This window comes from Electrophorus electricus, chromosome 4 (assembly GCF_041902795.1).
Source record: "Electrophorus electricus isolate QZ-2024a chromosome 4, ASM4190279v1, whole genome shotgun sequence".
NCBI classification, from domain to species: Eukaryota; Metazoa; Chordata; class Actinopteri; order Gymnotiformes; family Gymnotidae; genus Electrophorus; species Electrophorus electricus.
Window position 1 is genome coordinate 37,036,229 of NC_137500.1, and position 19,108 is coordinate 37,055,336.

General features: G+C 41.4%; 1 protein-coding gene across 4 annotated transcripts in view; it reads right to left on the reverse strand.

The window, feature by feature from the left end:
• tanc1b (tetratricopeptide repeat, ankyrin repeat and coiled-coil containing 1b) overlaps window positions 1-19,108 on the reverse strand; it is a 110,591-nt gene that overhangs the window by 57,330 nt on the left and 34,153 nt on the right. For all 4 annotated transcript variants that reach the window (XM_081713599.1, XM_035536469.2, XM_035536467.2 and 1 more), the window contains exon 4: window positions 6,017-6,109. In XM_081713599.1, the coding sequence (XP_081569725.1) occupies window positions 6,017-6,109 (93 nt within the window). The remainder of the gene's footprint in view (window positions 1-6,016; window positions 6,110-19,108) is intronic.

A 19,108-nucleotide genomic window follows, 5' to 3' on the forward strand; every position in this document is an offset into this window, starting at 1 on the left:
ATTCTTCTGTTAGTAATAAACCCTCATAGTAATTCTCTCAATTAGCATTTAATCAAGGGCTAGAACTGGAAGTGACAATATTCTCAGACTAATCAGGGCATGATTGAGACAATCATTTAAGCATAACAATATCCTGCAGGAACACTAGCTCTGCTATGAACCTGTAACTCAGGATCGCAAAAAGCACAAACTGAACAGGACTCCTCCAAGACCCTAGCACACTGAGCTTTCGGTCCCAGCCATGGTCTCATGAAAAATAGCCCACTGCTCTCAACCTGCTCTTTTGTCACTTGCTATAAGATAGAGGAACTCAAACTGTCTTTTGAACAACATACCTGCAATCCAGCCAATGGACAATATTTGCAAATGATTTTAGATGGAATTCAAATGACCATCTAAGCATTGCTCAGTGTCAGCATGATCGGGTGTTCCTCTCATATGCCTATAGTAACATTGCATTTCTCAAATGGTTTCAGAAACACAAAGCATCATTGAGTGGCTGTCCAGATATGGCTGCCCTGTGACAGGGCAGATGCTTGAATCATGTCTGACCGGAAGAGACGGGGTCTACAGGTTCCTGGCCGTGCTGCTCCAACCTCCTGCTTCAGCTCGTCAGTTGATAGTCAAGCCCTTCTTTGGCTTAATCAGGTGTACAAAAACCAAACACTCAGCTGTGAGCTGGTGTGGCCCCATTAGGACTGGACTGGCAAAATGTATTAAGACTCAAACGGAGACTTGAAAGCAAAAGCCCTCACTTGTGAAAACAGGTATGCACATAACAGACGTCGTTTACTGGATGACCAGGCACAGCAAATGAAGCACGAGCACCGCTGAGTGTCGGGACATAACCAGGTCAGATTAGGTCACAAGCACTATGAGAAGTGGACGGCATTTCAGAAGCTGGCAAACAACTGTTGTGTGTGTAAACAGCACATACAGTACGACTGCATAGGAGGCTAAATATACAGAGCTTAAAGCAAGGCAATGAGTAACTCAGCCAACATGTGGCAGTGAGCTGGCGGCAGCCTGCTATGTGCGATGTGAAATCAAACGTGGTTTCGCAGTAAGCAGGAGACTAAGGCTGGGGAGACTTCCATTGGATATGGCAGGTGGTGTGGAGAGCGCGAGGTTCTGTGTCCCTCACGCTCCAAATGAGTTCCTTCTGCTAACACGGCCATTAAAGCCACTCCCCCTTCTAATATTCAGATAAGGAAAATAAAACCATGAGACCAAAAACATATTTATCCTTAAAGTTAGTGGCTTTCAGATGACTAAAGCAAAGCTCTTGCCTGTTTAATGCAAAGGACATGTGTGCGGGTGTGTGTGCACTACAGTGTGGCCCTGTCTTATCACTGTCCAATGTGTGTGTGCATGTGTGTGTGAGAAAGAAGGGAGATGGTTAGCATTTGCTAGGATTTGGATTTGCTTTCCAAAACCCTGCAACAGCTTTAATGAACACTTGATGAATGCAGGGTCTCCTCGTCCCAGGTCTAGTCAAGAGACTCACTGCCAAACTTACAAATGTCTCTCATATATATATGTGTGTGTGTGTGTGTGTGTGTGTGTGTGTGTGTGTGTGTGTAGAGAGAGAGGGAAAATCTAGGATATCAGTGCTGGGGTTGGCCTTAATTACCACTTATCCATCTCCTCCATCACAAAGACATGCTGTTTAGTGAAAACAGCCCCATGAATCAGAGCTGTCTACTCCCTCAAAGACGTCTGCACGGAGGTTGCTCCGCTGAGAGGTTCTGCCTTTGTGGACCGCACAGGTCTTAACAGATCTCCACTATGGATTGGGCTCTTGGTAGCTACCAGAGAAAAAGAGGCATAAAAAGTGGAAGGCAAGCTTTATATTACTGCCATGTTTAACTTGGGTAACTTTCAGGGCTTTCATACAAATTGGAATAGGCAGAAAAGTAGATGGCTGAAGATTATGGGCTTTCTGCAAATTACACTCTCATCAAATGATGATGTTCAATTTGGATAAGTTGAGAGAGGTGCACATCTAATAAGAAGCCGAATAATCAGTGTGCTTCTCTGTGTGGGAGGCGAGTAATCTCAGCTCTGATTAATCTGAGAGCTAGCATTAGCAACCTGCTCCTGATAGAACAGCTTCACACATTTTATAGATCAGATGAAACTCTACCGAATACTCATGTCTGCTTCACTGATTCAGTTACCAGCCCTCCAACTCCTTTCTCTTTAGCCCTGTCCATGTTTTTACTGATTCATTCTACTGTATGTACAGAATACATATAGCCCATCTTTCATCCGGTCTCATTACGTGTTCATAATTTACTTTCCGTAGCTATGCCTTTCATTAAACGTTAGTGCTTTTGTTACACCTGTCCCCTGGCCACAGCTGTGCAGGCACGTAATGCGGATTCTGGTCAGCTCCTCAATGCTGGTCAGGAGTTCTGTCGGCAGAAGTGAGAACCTGCTGACCAGCGCAAATTAACCGAGCGCTGTGCACAAACCCCTCAGCCTTCAATTTCTTCACTCGCATGCCACTCCTCTAATCACTCACTTCCCCCACAAAACAAATGCAGGGGCATTGCAACCAAGGTATGTGTCAGCAACACAGACACACACGCGCGCTCGCATATGCAGATGCCCACTTATAAACAACGCGTTCTGAACAGACCATGACAAACTGCCATATTTCAAAACATAGCAAATCATACACAAGTGTCTGAGTGTGTGTGTGTCTGTGTGTGTGCCTGTGTGATGTGAGGGGTGATGAACAGATGCACTATTCCGTATGGAAATTGAGATCCGAGTTCACATCTGGAAAAGAGCCCACATCTGACATCGTGCAGATTTGCAAGATGCATTACGATGGTGTAGTGGACTGCCAGCACCAAGCATGACTGAAAAATTACAGTACATGCAGAGATGATGATGACATAGAAAGATAAATGGAGAGAGAAAGAAGAGAGAGAGACAGACAGACAGAATAAGAAAGAAAGAAAAAGGAAGAAGCAACTGGTTCAAATGACTGAGAAAATCAGAAACGGGGGAAAAACTGAAGCAGTTGACTGAGACAGACAGGGAGTGAGTGAGGAGGTGTTAAGTCAGAATACATCTTATGCATATCAGACAACTGTTGCCTGTCTGTCATTCACATGTGCACACCACCCACCCCCATCCCCCAAGTCTCAGACTATGCAGGGCCTGACTGTTTAAGAAACTCTATCTCTCTTCAAAGCAGAACAAAAGATGTTTTCACTTCCCAGCCATTCCCTTGTGTCTTACTGATTCATTCTGTCATACTCAGGCACAGGGAACCCCCCCTCTTTCACACAGCATACATATGTGTGTGTATTTTATATTATATATATCTATATGTCAGTCAGTCATAGCCAGTTTCTCATCAATAATGCCTTATAAACATTTTACTATAACTCAATAGTTGAATAAACTATTTACTCAAACCATGCCCTCCACCACACACACACACACACACACACACACACACACACACACACACACACACACACACACACACACACACGTGTAATCCAATTCCAAACCTCCAAAGGGAATTCCTTTCAGCTGACACCTAACATTCCTCTCTTTTCTGTTAATGCTCTCAGCTGACCCCTACAGCGCTGCCCCCACGCTGGCTTTCCCACTACAGGTCACTACCTTCCTAGCATTAGCTTTCATTGCCATGAAGAACTCTCTTTGATCATGGCTCTGTAAATATCGAGTGTCTCGTTGACGTTTACTTCTTACACTTTCATGAATATGTCTCCATTTATTTGAGTGTGTTGAGGACATATGCACTAGAAAACCATGGAGCCCTGCACATAACTGAGGGAGCCCGTCAGGCCAGAGATCAGAACTGTTTGACTCGCACGTCAAACCACAGTAAAATAACCTGCTGATGAAGTCTCAAAATAAAAGGGCTGTGGACATCACACATACTGACAACAGTGACCAACCGGCAGCAACAAGGTAAATTCCTAAAACGTGTTACACCCTTTCAAGTCCATATACTGTTCAGATTTATGACACCCGTGAAACACTTTTATGAAGAGGTCTGGATGAATGGAACTGACAAGAACCATCAAACCTCAAATAAAGCTGTTTCAGTGACGAAATTCTGGACTACGAGTGGCTTAAAACAATGAGACGACAGCCTCTGGCAACACGAGACTACATATGGCTATGATTAAGCAATTACGGTCAGTTTGCTACTCTGACAGCATTAAAATGCATGTGTGCAGCGAGACTCTACTGTTTCCAAATACACTGTCCATAAAATCATATTACCAAGCACACATTTACTAATAAAGAGGATAAAAATACCTACAATACTTTCAGTAACCCAACTCCTTAGCATACACCTGGACCTCTGGAAACCTTCCAAGTATGCTGAATCAATTAACCACCATTACTGAGCATTTACTCTGAGTCTAACAGTGCATTATTTAATGCTATTAATGGACTATGCAAACTTATTCCACATGGTTACTCCGCCATGGTAAGGATTCCTGCTGTAACAGCAGGTGCTGGAGATGAGGCGTGAGGAGCAGTGATGAGCGCCTGCCCAACCGAGAACGGCGGGGAATCTCTGGATCGCCATTGGCTGCTCCTCCCTGCTGCTATCCAACTGGAACGGCAGGAGAAACACAGCCAGATTCTTTTTGCTTTTTGCTCACGTGCATAAGCTTGCAGGTTGGGGGTCTAGCACGGCACACAACATACAGGACTGAAGCAGGATGAGAGACCTCACGCGTTAGTGTGTTTCAGATTTCTCCAACGTCCGAGGGTCAGGGGGTTGGTGTGTTGGGTATGGCGGTGACCAGGATACATGTTATATCATCGTGCAAAATTGTAGAACAATACTATTCTCATAGGGCAGTACCATGCCTGTCCACTAAACCTTCAGTGTGATACACGAGGCAGCACGAGACAGCTCACAGGTGCCTCATACTCTACGGATCCGTCCCCTCGGGTGCTCTGAGGCATGCACGCTTTCTAAAGGCCACACCAGTGACAGTGCTGGCACAGGCTGACACTCCACTGGCGCCTATCTGATGAAAACAGAAATTTCAGAAGGTCCAAACACTTCACAACTGCCCACATGCATGCAGACAAAAGGTAGACATGGACAGAAACACTTGCACATCTAAACATTTGCTGATGCCTATGTTGTTCCAGTGATACTGCATGGTTATTTTAACCAGTAATGTTTTCACTCTGTGGACTAATGTTCACACTTCATCACTTTGCAGCTGCTACACACCACAACAATGACCTGAATGTTCACACGCTTCTTAATCATCTCATTAGGTGTCATATCAGTGACTGTGGGAAAATCACTTTTTCTCCATCCTTCTTTATTTATGTTGTATGTGCTCCCAGTGCCCAAGTGCTTTTACGACCACACACACAGTGATTAATATAGACACACACACCCAGAGAGCGGAATACCACTCACTGCCCTTGCTAAAGATAACATAACACTTCTATGGGCAACATCCTGTGGAAGAGAACATAACAAAACCATGTGCGCAAACGCACACACAGACACACAAGTACTATTATTTACATGCAATTACACATACAGGATACAAACATAAATGTACAACTGCACTCACACACAAATTCACATTGAAACATGCATAAGAAATTTAGTGTGGAAAAACCACCATAGGATGCACTCACACACACAAGCAGGAACATACCGCACACACACACACACACACACACACACACACACACACACACACACACACACACACACACACACACACACACACACACACAACTAGGATTTGCTATGCATGACCCCAAGGAACATAAGCTTGATTCAGATGTCATTAATGGTGTCCTAAAACTGTACTAAGCCCCCCAAATTCCACATTAGACACACTGACACACACACAATTTCAATAATTTTTATACACACTGTATTCTGTAGACAAACACAAATGTGTTAACATAAATATTCCACAAAACACACACAGACACATACAAAAATACACATACACACATACACACTCACCATCCTTGCTATCGGTTGCCTTTCTCAGCACTGATGTGATGGCGTCTCCTGGAACTCGTGGACTCTCCACATATTTAGGCTTCCTTACTGGTCCTGCATGTGTGAAGAAGAATGAGGAAATGAGCAGGAATTCTACCAGGATTTGCACACACTCATCAGGCACTCTGGCTAAAACTTCCCCTGCTGCGATGTGACCAGGCGTCGCTCTGGCTTGTGGGCCGGCCTTGGCATGGCTCATTGTCTCCGAGCGCCACACATGCGCTGGTCACTGACAGTGGGGTTAATCCAGGGGAGATAGGACATGGGACACTGGACCCCCCCCCCCCCCCCGCCAAAATCATGTTCGGCTCAGATCTCGGAGCATAAACTATAGTAGGAAATCCCCACAATTCGCCTCTCAACCTAGTGTGAAATTGTGTGTGTGGGTGTGTAAGACAGAGAGAGAACATGATTCTTATATGTATATATATATTATATATATATATATATATATATATATATATATATATATATATATATATATATATATATATATATATATATATATAAATAATATTTTCTTTATCTGTCTTTATCCCTGTATTCTTCCATCCCTGTATTCTTCCATCCCTGTATTCTTCCAGTCTCTCACTCACTTCCTGAAACACGCACGCACGCGCACACACATGCACACACACACCATGCTGCTGCTCTCTTACAAGAGATCCATTGAATGCTGCCAAAGGAATCCCATCACAAACTTAACATTTACAAAGCGAAAGAAAACGGCTTGTAACTCCTGTCATGTTGAATCAGTAAAAGCTTCCCGGTTTGCCAGCAATTCTGGCTAAACCTGGTACATGTACAAGCTTGTATATCTCAGAGGGCTCATTCCTGGACGACCATAAAACGCTACATTTTCCATTGTTTATCATTAAGAACCATGTAAAGACCACAAGAGAACACAGAGACAATGTAAGCCTTGACCAAATAAAGTCATGGGAAAATCTGTGGATATTAAAAACTGGACCCTTAAGGTCTAAGAGTGAATCCAGGTAAAACCTTCAATAAATAAATTCTGCCATACTGCAGACAAATTATCAATAATCTTACTGTGTAAGTAAATCTACCTTTACATTTTCAGCACGTCAAATGCCCTTATCTTTCATACTTATTAATATAGACTGAGAAATCAAACTCATGACCTTGGTGTTGCTAGTATCTTGCTTTACCTGCTCTAAAGTTTTCCCACTAATCTTTCTCTCCTTAGCAAACATATAAAAAACATACACGTTTTGAAAGGGAATGTACGTCAGAATCATCAGTCTATGCTTCTTTGTCAGAGGTGACAGGTTTATCAGTAGACGTGTACACTATGGGTGCATGACTGGAAACAGGCATGAACGAAATTGGAAGATTTTTTCCAAAAGCACAATCTGCAATCAGCCAATTTATTACTTTGATTTTGGCTGATCAAAGCTGTAATTTTATGCCAACCCTCCCCCATTTATTTACAAGCTAAAGCACTTAATAATAGAAAGCTTGTTAAGTTATTAGGAGTGTAACAATGCATTCTGCTTGCGATTTGATACAATTCACAATGCTGGAATCATAATTAGATTTTCTCACAATATTTGAAACAATTTTTGAAAAAATTAAAATGTAGCTTCAATATATCAAATATATCATATCAAATAACTAAGTGAAATCTGTCACGTATGGCCCCTCCTAATGTCCTTATCATCATGGTTACCCTGTCTGGTGTATTTGTTTTGCTTCCGTGTTTCGTTTTCTCTGCCCTTCATTTGTAGCACCTGTATCTTGTTAAATTCTTATTAGTATGTGTATTTAAACCTTGTCTCGCTCCCTGTTTGCTTTGCCGGTCATTGTGTTACATCCTAGCCGCTGTTTGTGTGATTGCTAGCCTGTGTGTTAATCCTAGTCTTTGTTCGGGTCCAAGACTCGTGGTTTTGCTCTCTGTTATCTCTAGGTTTATTTATTTGTTCTCATCATTGCTTGTGTTTGTTATAGCCCGCTTTTCATCTTTTGTTTTGTTTAGTTTAATCATGTATTTCCAAAGCATAAACAATGCAAAAATACTGTTCAAATATAAAACAGTAATAAAAAAAAAATACAAAGAAAATTTAAGGAACATTGGTTTATAACATGCAGTTGCATAAAAATGTGCTATTATAACAGATTCTCCACATGGTCGAGTATGACCTCTGGTGTTCACACAATGCAACTGCATAACAAAGCATAATAAAAAGAATGCGATATCGCCTCGATGCATATCGTCGTATCACGATGTATCGTTAAACCCCCATAAGATCAAAAACATATTTTCACTTTTCATGTATGAATTATTAAATTATTATGTCACTGGAGTGGACACCATGCAGTAATGGTATTAAAGTGGTTCCACAGAACTTTCATAAAGCTGCATAAATGTAAATTTTAAAATCTTTAAAAAAACACAAAATTACATGGTATAATCATCTATCGTCATAAAAGTAATTAATTAAAACATTTCCTAGATGAAAATTGTTGGCGGGGAGGGGGTGCGTATAAACTGTTGACATATACTGTAGTGCTATTTGATTAATTTCATTCATTTAAACAAATGAATTCATTTTAACCTGAAAAAGTGATCTTTAAAAGTACAGTACATTAATGTTACTTAACATGACAGCATAGTGATAGATCATAATACTGATTTAATACTTCTTTCTCAAATATGCAGGTGCCATGATGTCAACTCTCACAGACAATGACGCACAAAGACAACTGTCATATCAAATTGCAAGCAAGGCTTAAGGGAGCCCACCAGGCACAAATTAAATGATCACACATGGCTTCCAAATATCGGTCCACAGTAGTGCATACCATGCATGAAAGGGCTGAAAGGTTTACCCTTACACAGTAATGAAGCAAACACATGGGGTTAAATTTAACAAAGTTAGCTATATGAGCAAACTACACCTACCAAAAGGTGAAGTTTTCCTAAATCCATACACTACACTAGACTGATACAGATGCAAGCAATGTCAATCTGACATCTAAGCAGCCAGACACTTTTACTTATTTAAGTAAGAAAACTAGTTTTTAGCCTAAGGTAGAAAGTCTTTATAAACTACTAAAGCACATAAATCTTGAACAAATAGTGTGCACTGCCCAGTGGACCATTTTGATAGCCTACAGCCACAGTTGGTCCTTGCTTTTAAAACAACGTGACCCTGATGTAATTTAAATTTCAAGCCTTTGCCAAATAAATAAAAGCTCAAGCAACCATAAAACACCCAGACATCTGTATTATGACTAACGCCAGATTTTTACTAGCACTGCTACTAACATGAGACAGCGATCATGTGAAACCTCCATTGCCAAAATGTGTGCACAACAGTGATTGCACATTTTGAAAGGGTCTATTGTCATGGTAGTCGGTTTAACAACCATTTACAATGTTATTTTATAAAAAAAATAAAATTAAAAAAAAAAAGCATGTTTTGCTAGTTAGAAGCTTTAGCAAGTTAAATATGGCTAGTAAAAAGCTGGAAAGGTACGAGTGTTCTGCTTGTTCATTTGGCCCACAAGACAAATCACTCAAACATCAATGGACAGTTTGACTGTAAAGAAATGAAAATCAGCTATAAAAATTCATGTGCAATCCCTAGCGCATACAACACACGCCCACATGTGTGTGGGTGTAGGCACACACACGCCCACCCACATACAGCAGTGATATATTTTTCCCAAGTTGGATGGCGAGTGGCAGCTGAGCTGTGGTGTCTGAAGCTGCAGACGTTATGTCTGCGAATGCATATATGGTCAACCCCGTATTTATAGGCCCAGTTATGCCTGATGTACACTGCCATCTATGGACCCCCACCATGAAGCACAACAGAACTGAACAGTAGATTCTCAGAACCTATGCTGCTAGTCTTTGCAAACCCTTCTAAGTTTTCAGTTTGAAGAAAAATAAGACATCAAAATGTTACTTATATGACTATGCTCCAAAAGCATGTGCCCAGTGGAAAACTGTTCTGTGAACGTGGCTGTAAACATTATGATATTCTGTGCCTTTTTTTCAGAAAGTGATGTGCACAATACAAAGCAGTTAACAGGTTGGGTAAATCTATGAGCTGCAAGGTTCTCCATGTCGTTCTGTAGACACAGACACATCTCAGGGTTTTAGTGCTGTTTCAGGATGAGACATCTCCTTGTATTTGTTTAGAATCATATTTATTAAGATATGAGAACCCAGAACAGATCATAGCCCAGCATTCTTTACTACCCTAATGCTCCTCACGCTGATCTAATGCAGAACATTTAGAGCACAGCCCCAGCTGGTTCTGAGGTGGGTTTGCTCAGTCAACAAAGAGAATCTTCTGAGAGAAAAGCATCTGTGATGAACACTTAAGGCCTGAGAGGAGCACTGCTCTTCAACAAGACCTCCTCTGGACTCAGAGGAGACGGCCGAGTGAGGACACACGTGAGGGAAAAAAACAAGTTGAGAAACAACACTCAGACAGAACACACCCACACCCACACAATCTTAGAGGAGACTGAATGACTTTCTATCTTCCACTCCAAAATACCCACATACACAACCTCACCCACCCATCTCACCCATCCCCTCCCCCCACACACACAAACACACACACAGACACAAACATTACAAACACCCACACATACACGCACAGAAACAGTGATGCAATCAGTGTAAATTAAAATGCATGAGCCTCAGCAGTCTTCTCCGGTCCCGTGTGGAGAGTCCAAAAAGGTATTATCTCAGCATAAAGAATCCTGCTGGCGCTCCCACACAGAGCTGGTGCACAGAAACCACCGCCAGAATACAGAGAGGAGCTGCAGGAAACCAAGCAATGCAACAGCCAGCTGCCTTTTTCATTACCAAGATTATTGTGAAGGACAACAGCCCAGCCAGCAGTCAACCTTCGTACAGACACACAGGATGGAACATCATCTCCCGTAGATTCCAAAGGAGTATTTTCTAGGGATGCACACATTAACTGTATTATCTTTAATCTTTAACAAACAATAAGAGTTTTGACTGGTTAATACCATTAGTTAAACAGTAAAAAAAAACAAAAACTTTTTTTAATATAAATTTTTAAAACATGTTTAAAAGACATTTGCTGTACAGTGAAGAAAAATAAGATATACAGATCAATCAATTTGTGTGAGTGTGTGAACACAGGCCTGGCTGCTATTTGCTTTTTATTGGAATAAGTTACAAAATATTTTTCTACAAGGGGGGTTATTTGATTTTATTCTGGCTACAGAACACACTCTGTGGTGAAGGATTCAGTGCGTGTTTTTGTTTTGTTAATCTGTTTAAATATTTGAAAGTCTTGCTGCTATTTGCTATTTATTTTAATACATTTTAAAGTAGTTTACTGCATGGGACATCTAGGCTATTATACTGGTTCTAAACACACTCAGTGCCAGTGTGTGTTTTGTTCTGTTGTATGGGGTTGTTGTTTATGCTGCTATTTGCACATGTAAAAATAAAGTTTTGAATGGACTATCTATTAACAAGTAACTATTGAGTGGTCAAAGTGATAGGGGTGCAAGTGTGTGTGTGTGTGTGTGTGTGTGTGTGTGTGTGTGCGTGCACATGCACACCTGCATTATATACCACACAGTACAATGGCGCATGTCAGAAAAGTTAACATGGCCATTTTGACATGCACATCATTAAAACCTCTCACCTGCGGCTGCGAGTTAAGCGCATACCTGCATGTACCTGTGGAACTGTACACCCTTCTTTCCTGTTTCACACCTTTCCCAAGTCACTTGCCTGCACTTACTTGGATGCATCCAGAATACCAGACATTTAAGAGGTGTCAGAGACATACTTTTACACATGTGTACCTAATCTGTGTGTGCGCGCGCGTGTGTGAAGGGGAGACCAAGAGAGAGCGAGGTATCTGAGCTCTGAATCTCTAGTCCCATGTAGATGTACGATGGTAGATGAATGGGCCTGCTAAATGGACCTTTATGAGCATCGAGTCACTGCATTCTTCCAGATGGACTCTGTGACTTCTTCACATTTCCATCTCTCCCCCTAGACACAAGTCCTCTGTATGATCAACAAAAGCCACAGGAAGAGAGCAGGCTGTGACAATGCTCTTCTTTCTCTCTCTCGTTCTCTTTAAAATATCACTCTTCAGTCCTGCTCTATCAAATAAAGATGGAAGTGACGTCCAGAGCTGAAAGCTCACTTTTGTCACATGAAAGATTCATAAGAGTGGTGCTACTGAGAACTGGTCTGGAGCTGTTCCATAGGGCTACTCCGTCACCACAGGTCAAAAGCAAGTCATGTATTGACCTGCATTCCAGGATACTGTGTAATTAACCCCATGCATCCCCGCAGTTTGAGGGCTGCGTGTCGGTTTCATTCAGCTTCGTGTATGTACATTATGTAAATATGAATGCTAATTCCTTTTATTCATTGCTCTTACTATTCTACTTGCAGCCTTTTCAGAAGGAGCACATTCGCACTCCTTTCACACTTGCATATTTTTAATGGCCATGAAACACTGGAATCCCAGAACAAGAGGATGATGAAGGAGGAGACGAAGAAGAACTGCTTGCTTTTGCATCCATCAGCATTCACTGAATACAAACCTGCCACAAAAATAAGACTGACAGCACGAAGAACATGTGAATAATGCGAATAACACTGAATGGCTTACCAGATGTGTGACAGATCTGAATGAAGGCACCCCGCATCTGCTTTAAAAACAGGCCCAGCAGTGCAGTGGTGAACCTAGCATCTGGGGTTCAGGTTGAAGGCTCTCCACCCTGCCAACAGCAGCCCCCTCTGCACCCCACCGTTACACAATACACTAGACAACCTGGGTTTCACATTCTGGACTGCGAGTGTCCAAGCACAGTCAGCAAGGACTGGGTTTGAGGAATTTAGCACCATGGAAATCAGGTGTGAAGACAAATGAGCCACTCAATTGCATCAATTGTTCAATCAACTACCAAGAGTTCCAAAATAGAGGGTAAGATTTGGATTTAAGGGCCAGATCTGAATATCCCTGTTGGTACTGTCACAGCAGGGGGGAGCTGGACTACACCTGGACCTAACTCAGCTGGGAGCAGGAAAACAGGGGGAGAGGGGGAAGTAGAAGGAGGAATAAAAATGGTGTTAACAACCCTGTGAAAAACAAGCTATAAAATCTATTAACTTGTCATACTGAAAGGTTTTGAAATTATATGACCACTCATTATAATGATAAATTGCTATTTGCACTGGGTATTTCAAGAAGTTCAGTTTCACCAAATGTTTGAGGGCTGGATGAAGACTTGGCAGGTATAAGCCAAAGAGAAAGCCAAAACTAAAATACAGTAGAATTAGGTACAGAGAGACTTTAATGGAGGTGGCTGGACTTGTCTTTCTTTTTATGTTCTGAATTATTTTAATGGTCCTAAATATCCAGTCAAAAATGGTTTTAAAAGGACCACAGCTCTCTGTGTGTGTGTGTGTGTGTGTGTGTTTCTTAATCATTTTTATACAATTTTATTGCTAAAGTACTTACAACCTTTAAATAACAAATATAATGGCTGCTTTATGGGGCTTACAAATATTTTGGAGGACATATCCAAAACTGAGAAGCAGTCTTCTCAGCTTTTTCGTGATCATTACTGTTTCATCTCAAATATCTGCATCCTCAAGAATGTTTGCCAACATTGATTACACATTGGCCAGCACACGCCACATCAATATCTCCTGGCACCACGAGTACCTTTCCTTTCTGCAAATATTTGCCATTTATTAAAACCTCCTTCTGCTCTACTGTAATCAATTTCCTCTGAAGTTGTGCATTCATACAGTAATGCATATATCAATCATGTTAGATATATATGGATCTCTTAGGGACCTGATTTCTTCCTCCTGCTGCTGTATGTGACTTTTTTTTAAAGGTCATTCAGCTAAGCATGGCCAATCTGTTCTTTTTTCCTCTCTCTCTCTCCCTTATCTTTGTTTATTTTTCCTCTCCCTCTTATCTTTGTCTTTTCAGCACCAATGTCAAAAAGTGAGAGGCAGAGAAGACAACTGATGCACATCAGAGGCTCTGAAATAGTTCTAAATCAGTTTCTCTCTCACATGCAAATACCTGTGTAGACTAGCATTCTCTTCCATTTGTAATTTAGAATGTCATGTATCTTTAAGGTTGTATATCACACACACACACACACACACACACACACACACACACACACACACACACATAGTAGTCCAAGCCTCTGATACAGATATAATGTATGCCTTCTCTCTGAGGATCTGTTCAACATCTGCTGCTACAGTACAACTGAACTGACTGTGTTAAAGGAGAAATCCACCCAAAAACCTGTCAACTTGTATTCATCTATGTGAAAGCCAATCAAAGACAATATGTAAATTATGTCATACATAAATTGATCCATGCCAAGATGACAGAGAGATGCCAATACTGAGACGACTGGAACAGCAAAAAACACAGTTGCATGAGAAACTTTCACCAAGATGTGGACTGCATGTACCTCTTCTAAATCAAGGTAGAGCAACAAATCTGTTCCTCTCTTCAGTCTGTATCTGTTGATAGTTTCTTTCTCTGTAATGCCTAAATTTCTAAGGTCATGGAATACTGAGCTCCTGTTCCATCAATTCACCTTCCTCTTCGTGTACTCCTCCAATTCCATGTGCAAAGTCTGCCATGATGCTCACCCCAAACAGTCAAAGATGTGCCTTTTAAATACATTTGACAATCAGCTAAATGGCCACGTGTGTAGGATTTTGTTGATGAATTGATGCGTGATCAAACCTTGTTAGATAAAAGATCACACAAACCACATCAGCTTCTTAACGGTTACCATCGGACAGGTTCAGGTAGTATTTTTTGCGAAGCAGAGTTCTATTATGAATTGCAAACCTCATATACAAATGAGGAGTAAATGTGGTAGCACCATGTATATCATGCAGATGGTAAAATACTCTGGTGATCTGCACTTATGAATGAGAAAACATATTACTGGGACTCTGTATGCTGTTAAGGTCACGTCAAGTCTGGAGAGGTTTTATGAATTTGGCACAATGTGTTTTTCACTTTCACTTACCAGCTGGTATGAAAAATAAAAAAGCCAAGTGTGAGGTTTGGAACACATAACCAGAAATATCTTACAAAGAATGCAGTTCAAAAAAACCACATCAGATGCGTTTCAACACAGACGCGTTATTTTCTAGGTTGAATTTCCCTTTAAACGCCAATCTCAGCCAGGGAGCCACACTCCAGCTCTCACTAGTTCAGCCAATAATGGTCCTCTGGCTTTGTGCCACACACATGGATGTTAAAATGACAAGCTGGCCAGTGCAGCAGCGAATATGATATTAACAGTGCGCTGATATGCCCCGAAGGTCTGCCATGCCTAACGAGCTCAGGCTAACAGCATCGCGGAAGCCTCATTAACTGTTTCTGCAGAAGGAAGGAATCGTAACAGCTCACACACAGTCCCTGCACACTGCTTAAAGATTCAAGGGCTTGAGTGGCTGCAGCCTCAGGCACAGCAGAGAGGGACTGGCAGTTCTGAAAGATGGGATGCGTAACGGTGCTTCAACTGAGAACAAAGGGACGGAGAGAGTGTTGTGAGAGTTAGAGAGAGGGTAGTGTGTAACACAAATGGTACTCGCAGTGGAAATGCCTTTGGTCTGACCCATGGGGAGTGCTGAGAGAAAGGAACACACTTGCTTTGACCTTGAGAGGGTGTTGCGTGTGCATCCTGAAACCTTTCCGCTCACCTCCTTGGCTCCTCTCCCCGCTTCCTCTCTTGTTTAGCTCAAATTTCACCAGTGAACAAGGAGAGGAGAACAGGAGAGGAGAGCACTGAGACATCTTTGTCAATCTAAATTTTACCTCAATGTAAAGCCAAACATAATTAATCTTTTGAGTAGAGATATGAAAGCTAACCAAACCCACATAACCTAATACTAATTCAGAAATTTGTAAATCGGTGTCGACATCAGAGCTAGTGGGTTTATTTTTTAAATGAAAGACAATACGTTCCCAATATTGAAACTGGATGACTTCTCATGCATTCACGATGATGCAGTACAGATAAAAGTACCCCTCACCTTCCCTGGGTTGTCTTGCACTTCGTCTTGGGACACTGACACACTCTTAACCACCAAATCCAGACTGGACAACGTCCGATCTCCCAAAGCATCTGGTTTATCTGACATGCACTCTGTGTCCCATCTCTGCCATCTCTCCTCATGTTAACCATACCATTGTGCTCTTAGTACCACCTTAAACATTTCCGACACGTAATATCGGTATGAATTTTCCCACTTTTGTCCTTTCCTTCTATTGTGTTTTCCTGTTGATTTTTTGTATTGTTATTGATAAATTCTATTCATATAATTCATATCATTATCCTGTCCAATGTCGACTAGAGGAGGATGGGTTGCCCTTTTCAGTCTTGGTTACTCTTGAGGTTTCTCCTTCTAAGCCTCAGGGAGTTTTTTCCTTTAAGACTGTTGCTTCTGGCTTGTTTACTGGGGCTTGGACCCGGACATATATACGGCTGCTTTATGTTCCAAACGAACTATATAAATAAACTTTGATTGACTGATTTACGCCATTTTTGAAAGAGAACAAATGTTATTCTCTTTTGTCACCAAAGGAGACATCTGAAGAAATTATATCCCTCACTTGTCTCCTTCAATAGTGAAACACAACATGGCGAACTTGGAAATACTTCAGTGAGGTACAAATGTACCAAAATTAGGTCTTAATAGACCCACTTTGTCAAAATGAGGGGCAATGACCCTAAATGACCAACGGGGGGCAGTGTGGAGCCAAACAGCATCTGGGGTTATTCCAATTCATAGAAGTGGCACCCTTACTGACCTAATAAAGCACACATGATAAAACAGTGGGTCCTGGGAAACACATGTTGGCTTTCCTATACTGATCAAAGCATTAAAGAGAATGTGTCACAGTCATTTGATATGCGTATAATTGGAACAGCAACTCCATGTTACTTTGTTGGGGCTTTAGTTAAACGACACAAAGGTTCCCACAATAAAACATGTTGCTTATGTTATGAGGAAACGAGGTATATGGCAGAGGAAATGAACTGGAAAAAAAGGAAAACTGATTTCAGTTAGCCACACAAATGAGCAAGGGTGTCAGAAAAACTCCCGTTAATCTATTGATCTAAGTGCTGCTTTGCCCTCCAGAGCTGAAGAATAGGATTTATGCAAAAGAGACAATCATATTTAGCAATTAGGAGTGACCTGGACTGGGAGGAGTTAATGGATGGCAGGGCATATGCTGTTGATGCCAGGTCAGTGAAGGACGGTGCATTAGTGGTTCTGAGGTGCTATAATCAGCCAATGGACTCAGAGGCACCCAGCAGAATCTCTATATTTTACTTCTGAATTTCTTTAGCTGAGTCTACTTTTGATGACTACAGCGTATCCGCCATAATTTAATAATCCATGATTAAACTGCAGGTCCAGCGTGCACTTTCATCCAGACCTACATGTGCACTGAGGGTATTCAACTATACCACACTGGGACATGAACAGCCAAACATACATTGCCCCCCACCTCCACCCCCAAAAAAAAGAAAAAAGAAAAACTTAAAAGAAAAAGCTTAAAATTGAAGCATAGTATAATGGAATTGATTCAATTAAAAATGAAGAAAAGATTGGTTTTGGCCCTTTTCCAAATCTGTGGGTGAGACCAAGCTAATTCATGGTGATGGGTCAGGGAGAGTCAAATATAATCCCCCTACAAGAGGCTGAAGGAATTTCTTTGGCATGGACTGAGTGAGTGCATTCACACTCAAGATCACACTCACTCTCACTCTCCCATGCTTCCATGGGTGTCCGTTACTGATAACAAGTTATAGAGGCATTACAGCCGAGTCAACTGACTCGGAGAGAGAGAAAGTGAGAGAGAGAGAGAGAGAGAGAGAGAGAGAGAGTGTGTGTGTGTGTGTGGTGTGTGTGTGTGTCTGTGTGCGTGTGTGTGTGTATACTCATGCACGTGTGTAGAAGGGTGGCGTCATTGTCTTTGTGCATATTAGCTGAAAGTGAGAAGCTGTAAAGCATCTGGCTTTTAGCATATAGGGCTACTAATCAGGACAAATACTACATCTAATACCCTGGCAGTGTTACCAGTGAAGAATTCAGAAATAAAAAGTTAAGGCATGAAGCCCAGTGTCATCCATCTGGAAATAATTTAACTGTGGTGTCATTTGCAACTTTAATGTAACCTTGACCGGTTCAGTGTACACTCCCTCTTCCTGACTTGCTCTTTAATTTTGTGTGTAAAATGAAGGGAAATTTAAATTTTAAAAAGTCAGTAGGTAACAATTTGTACAAAAAAATCCAAAATAAGAAAATAAGAAAAAAGCCCTGTAAATTTACAGTGAACAAATGAAATCCAGGACACTGACAAGCCAACTGTGTAGGCAGTATCGTAGAGAAGATTAATGACTGCAATAAAGTAATGACATCATAATAATACACAAGTTATTACGTAGCCATGCAAGCTATTCTTGAAACAGGCCTTTATCAACTCAGAACAAAACACACCAACCTAATGATGATGATATAATCGAAAGATTTATCAAAGAAAATACAGGGAAATATGTGCCCTGAAGAAACACAACTTCTAAAAAGATGAGAGCTCTTAATTGGAAAAATTAGCTTTCAGTAATTGACTACAGATTCCAAGAATGCATGAGAGGCCAACGGTCTGATAGTTTGAACAGGTCACACTACACTTGCAGCATGTTCAAAGCATCCAGAAAGAAGTGCTGGTACAACACATGAGCCCCAGATGTGAATGCGCGGTCAAAGGGAACCACCTAAAAGATCTCAGCCTTCTTTGCCAAGTCCTTTGTAAACACAAACCTGAGTTAAACAAATTTAGTGACAAGCTTTGATGCTTGCAGCTGTAGCCTTGTCTTCACCACTGGGAGGGGCAGAATAAACCAAATCAACCATACACATACAGACGCACGCGCTCATGCGCACGCACACACACACACACACACTCACATCTCAAAACATGAAACAAGCCACCAAAC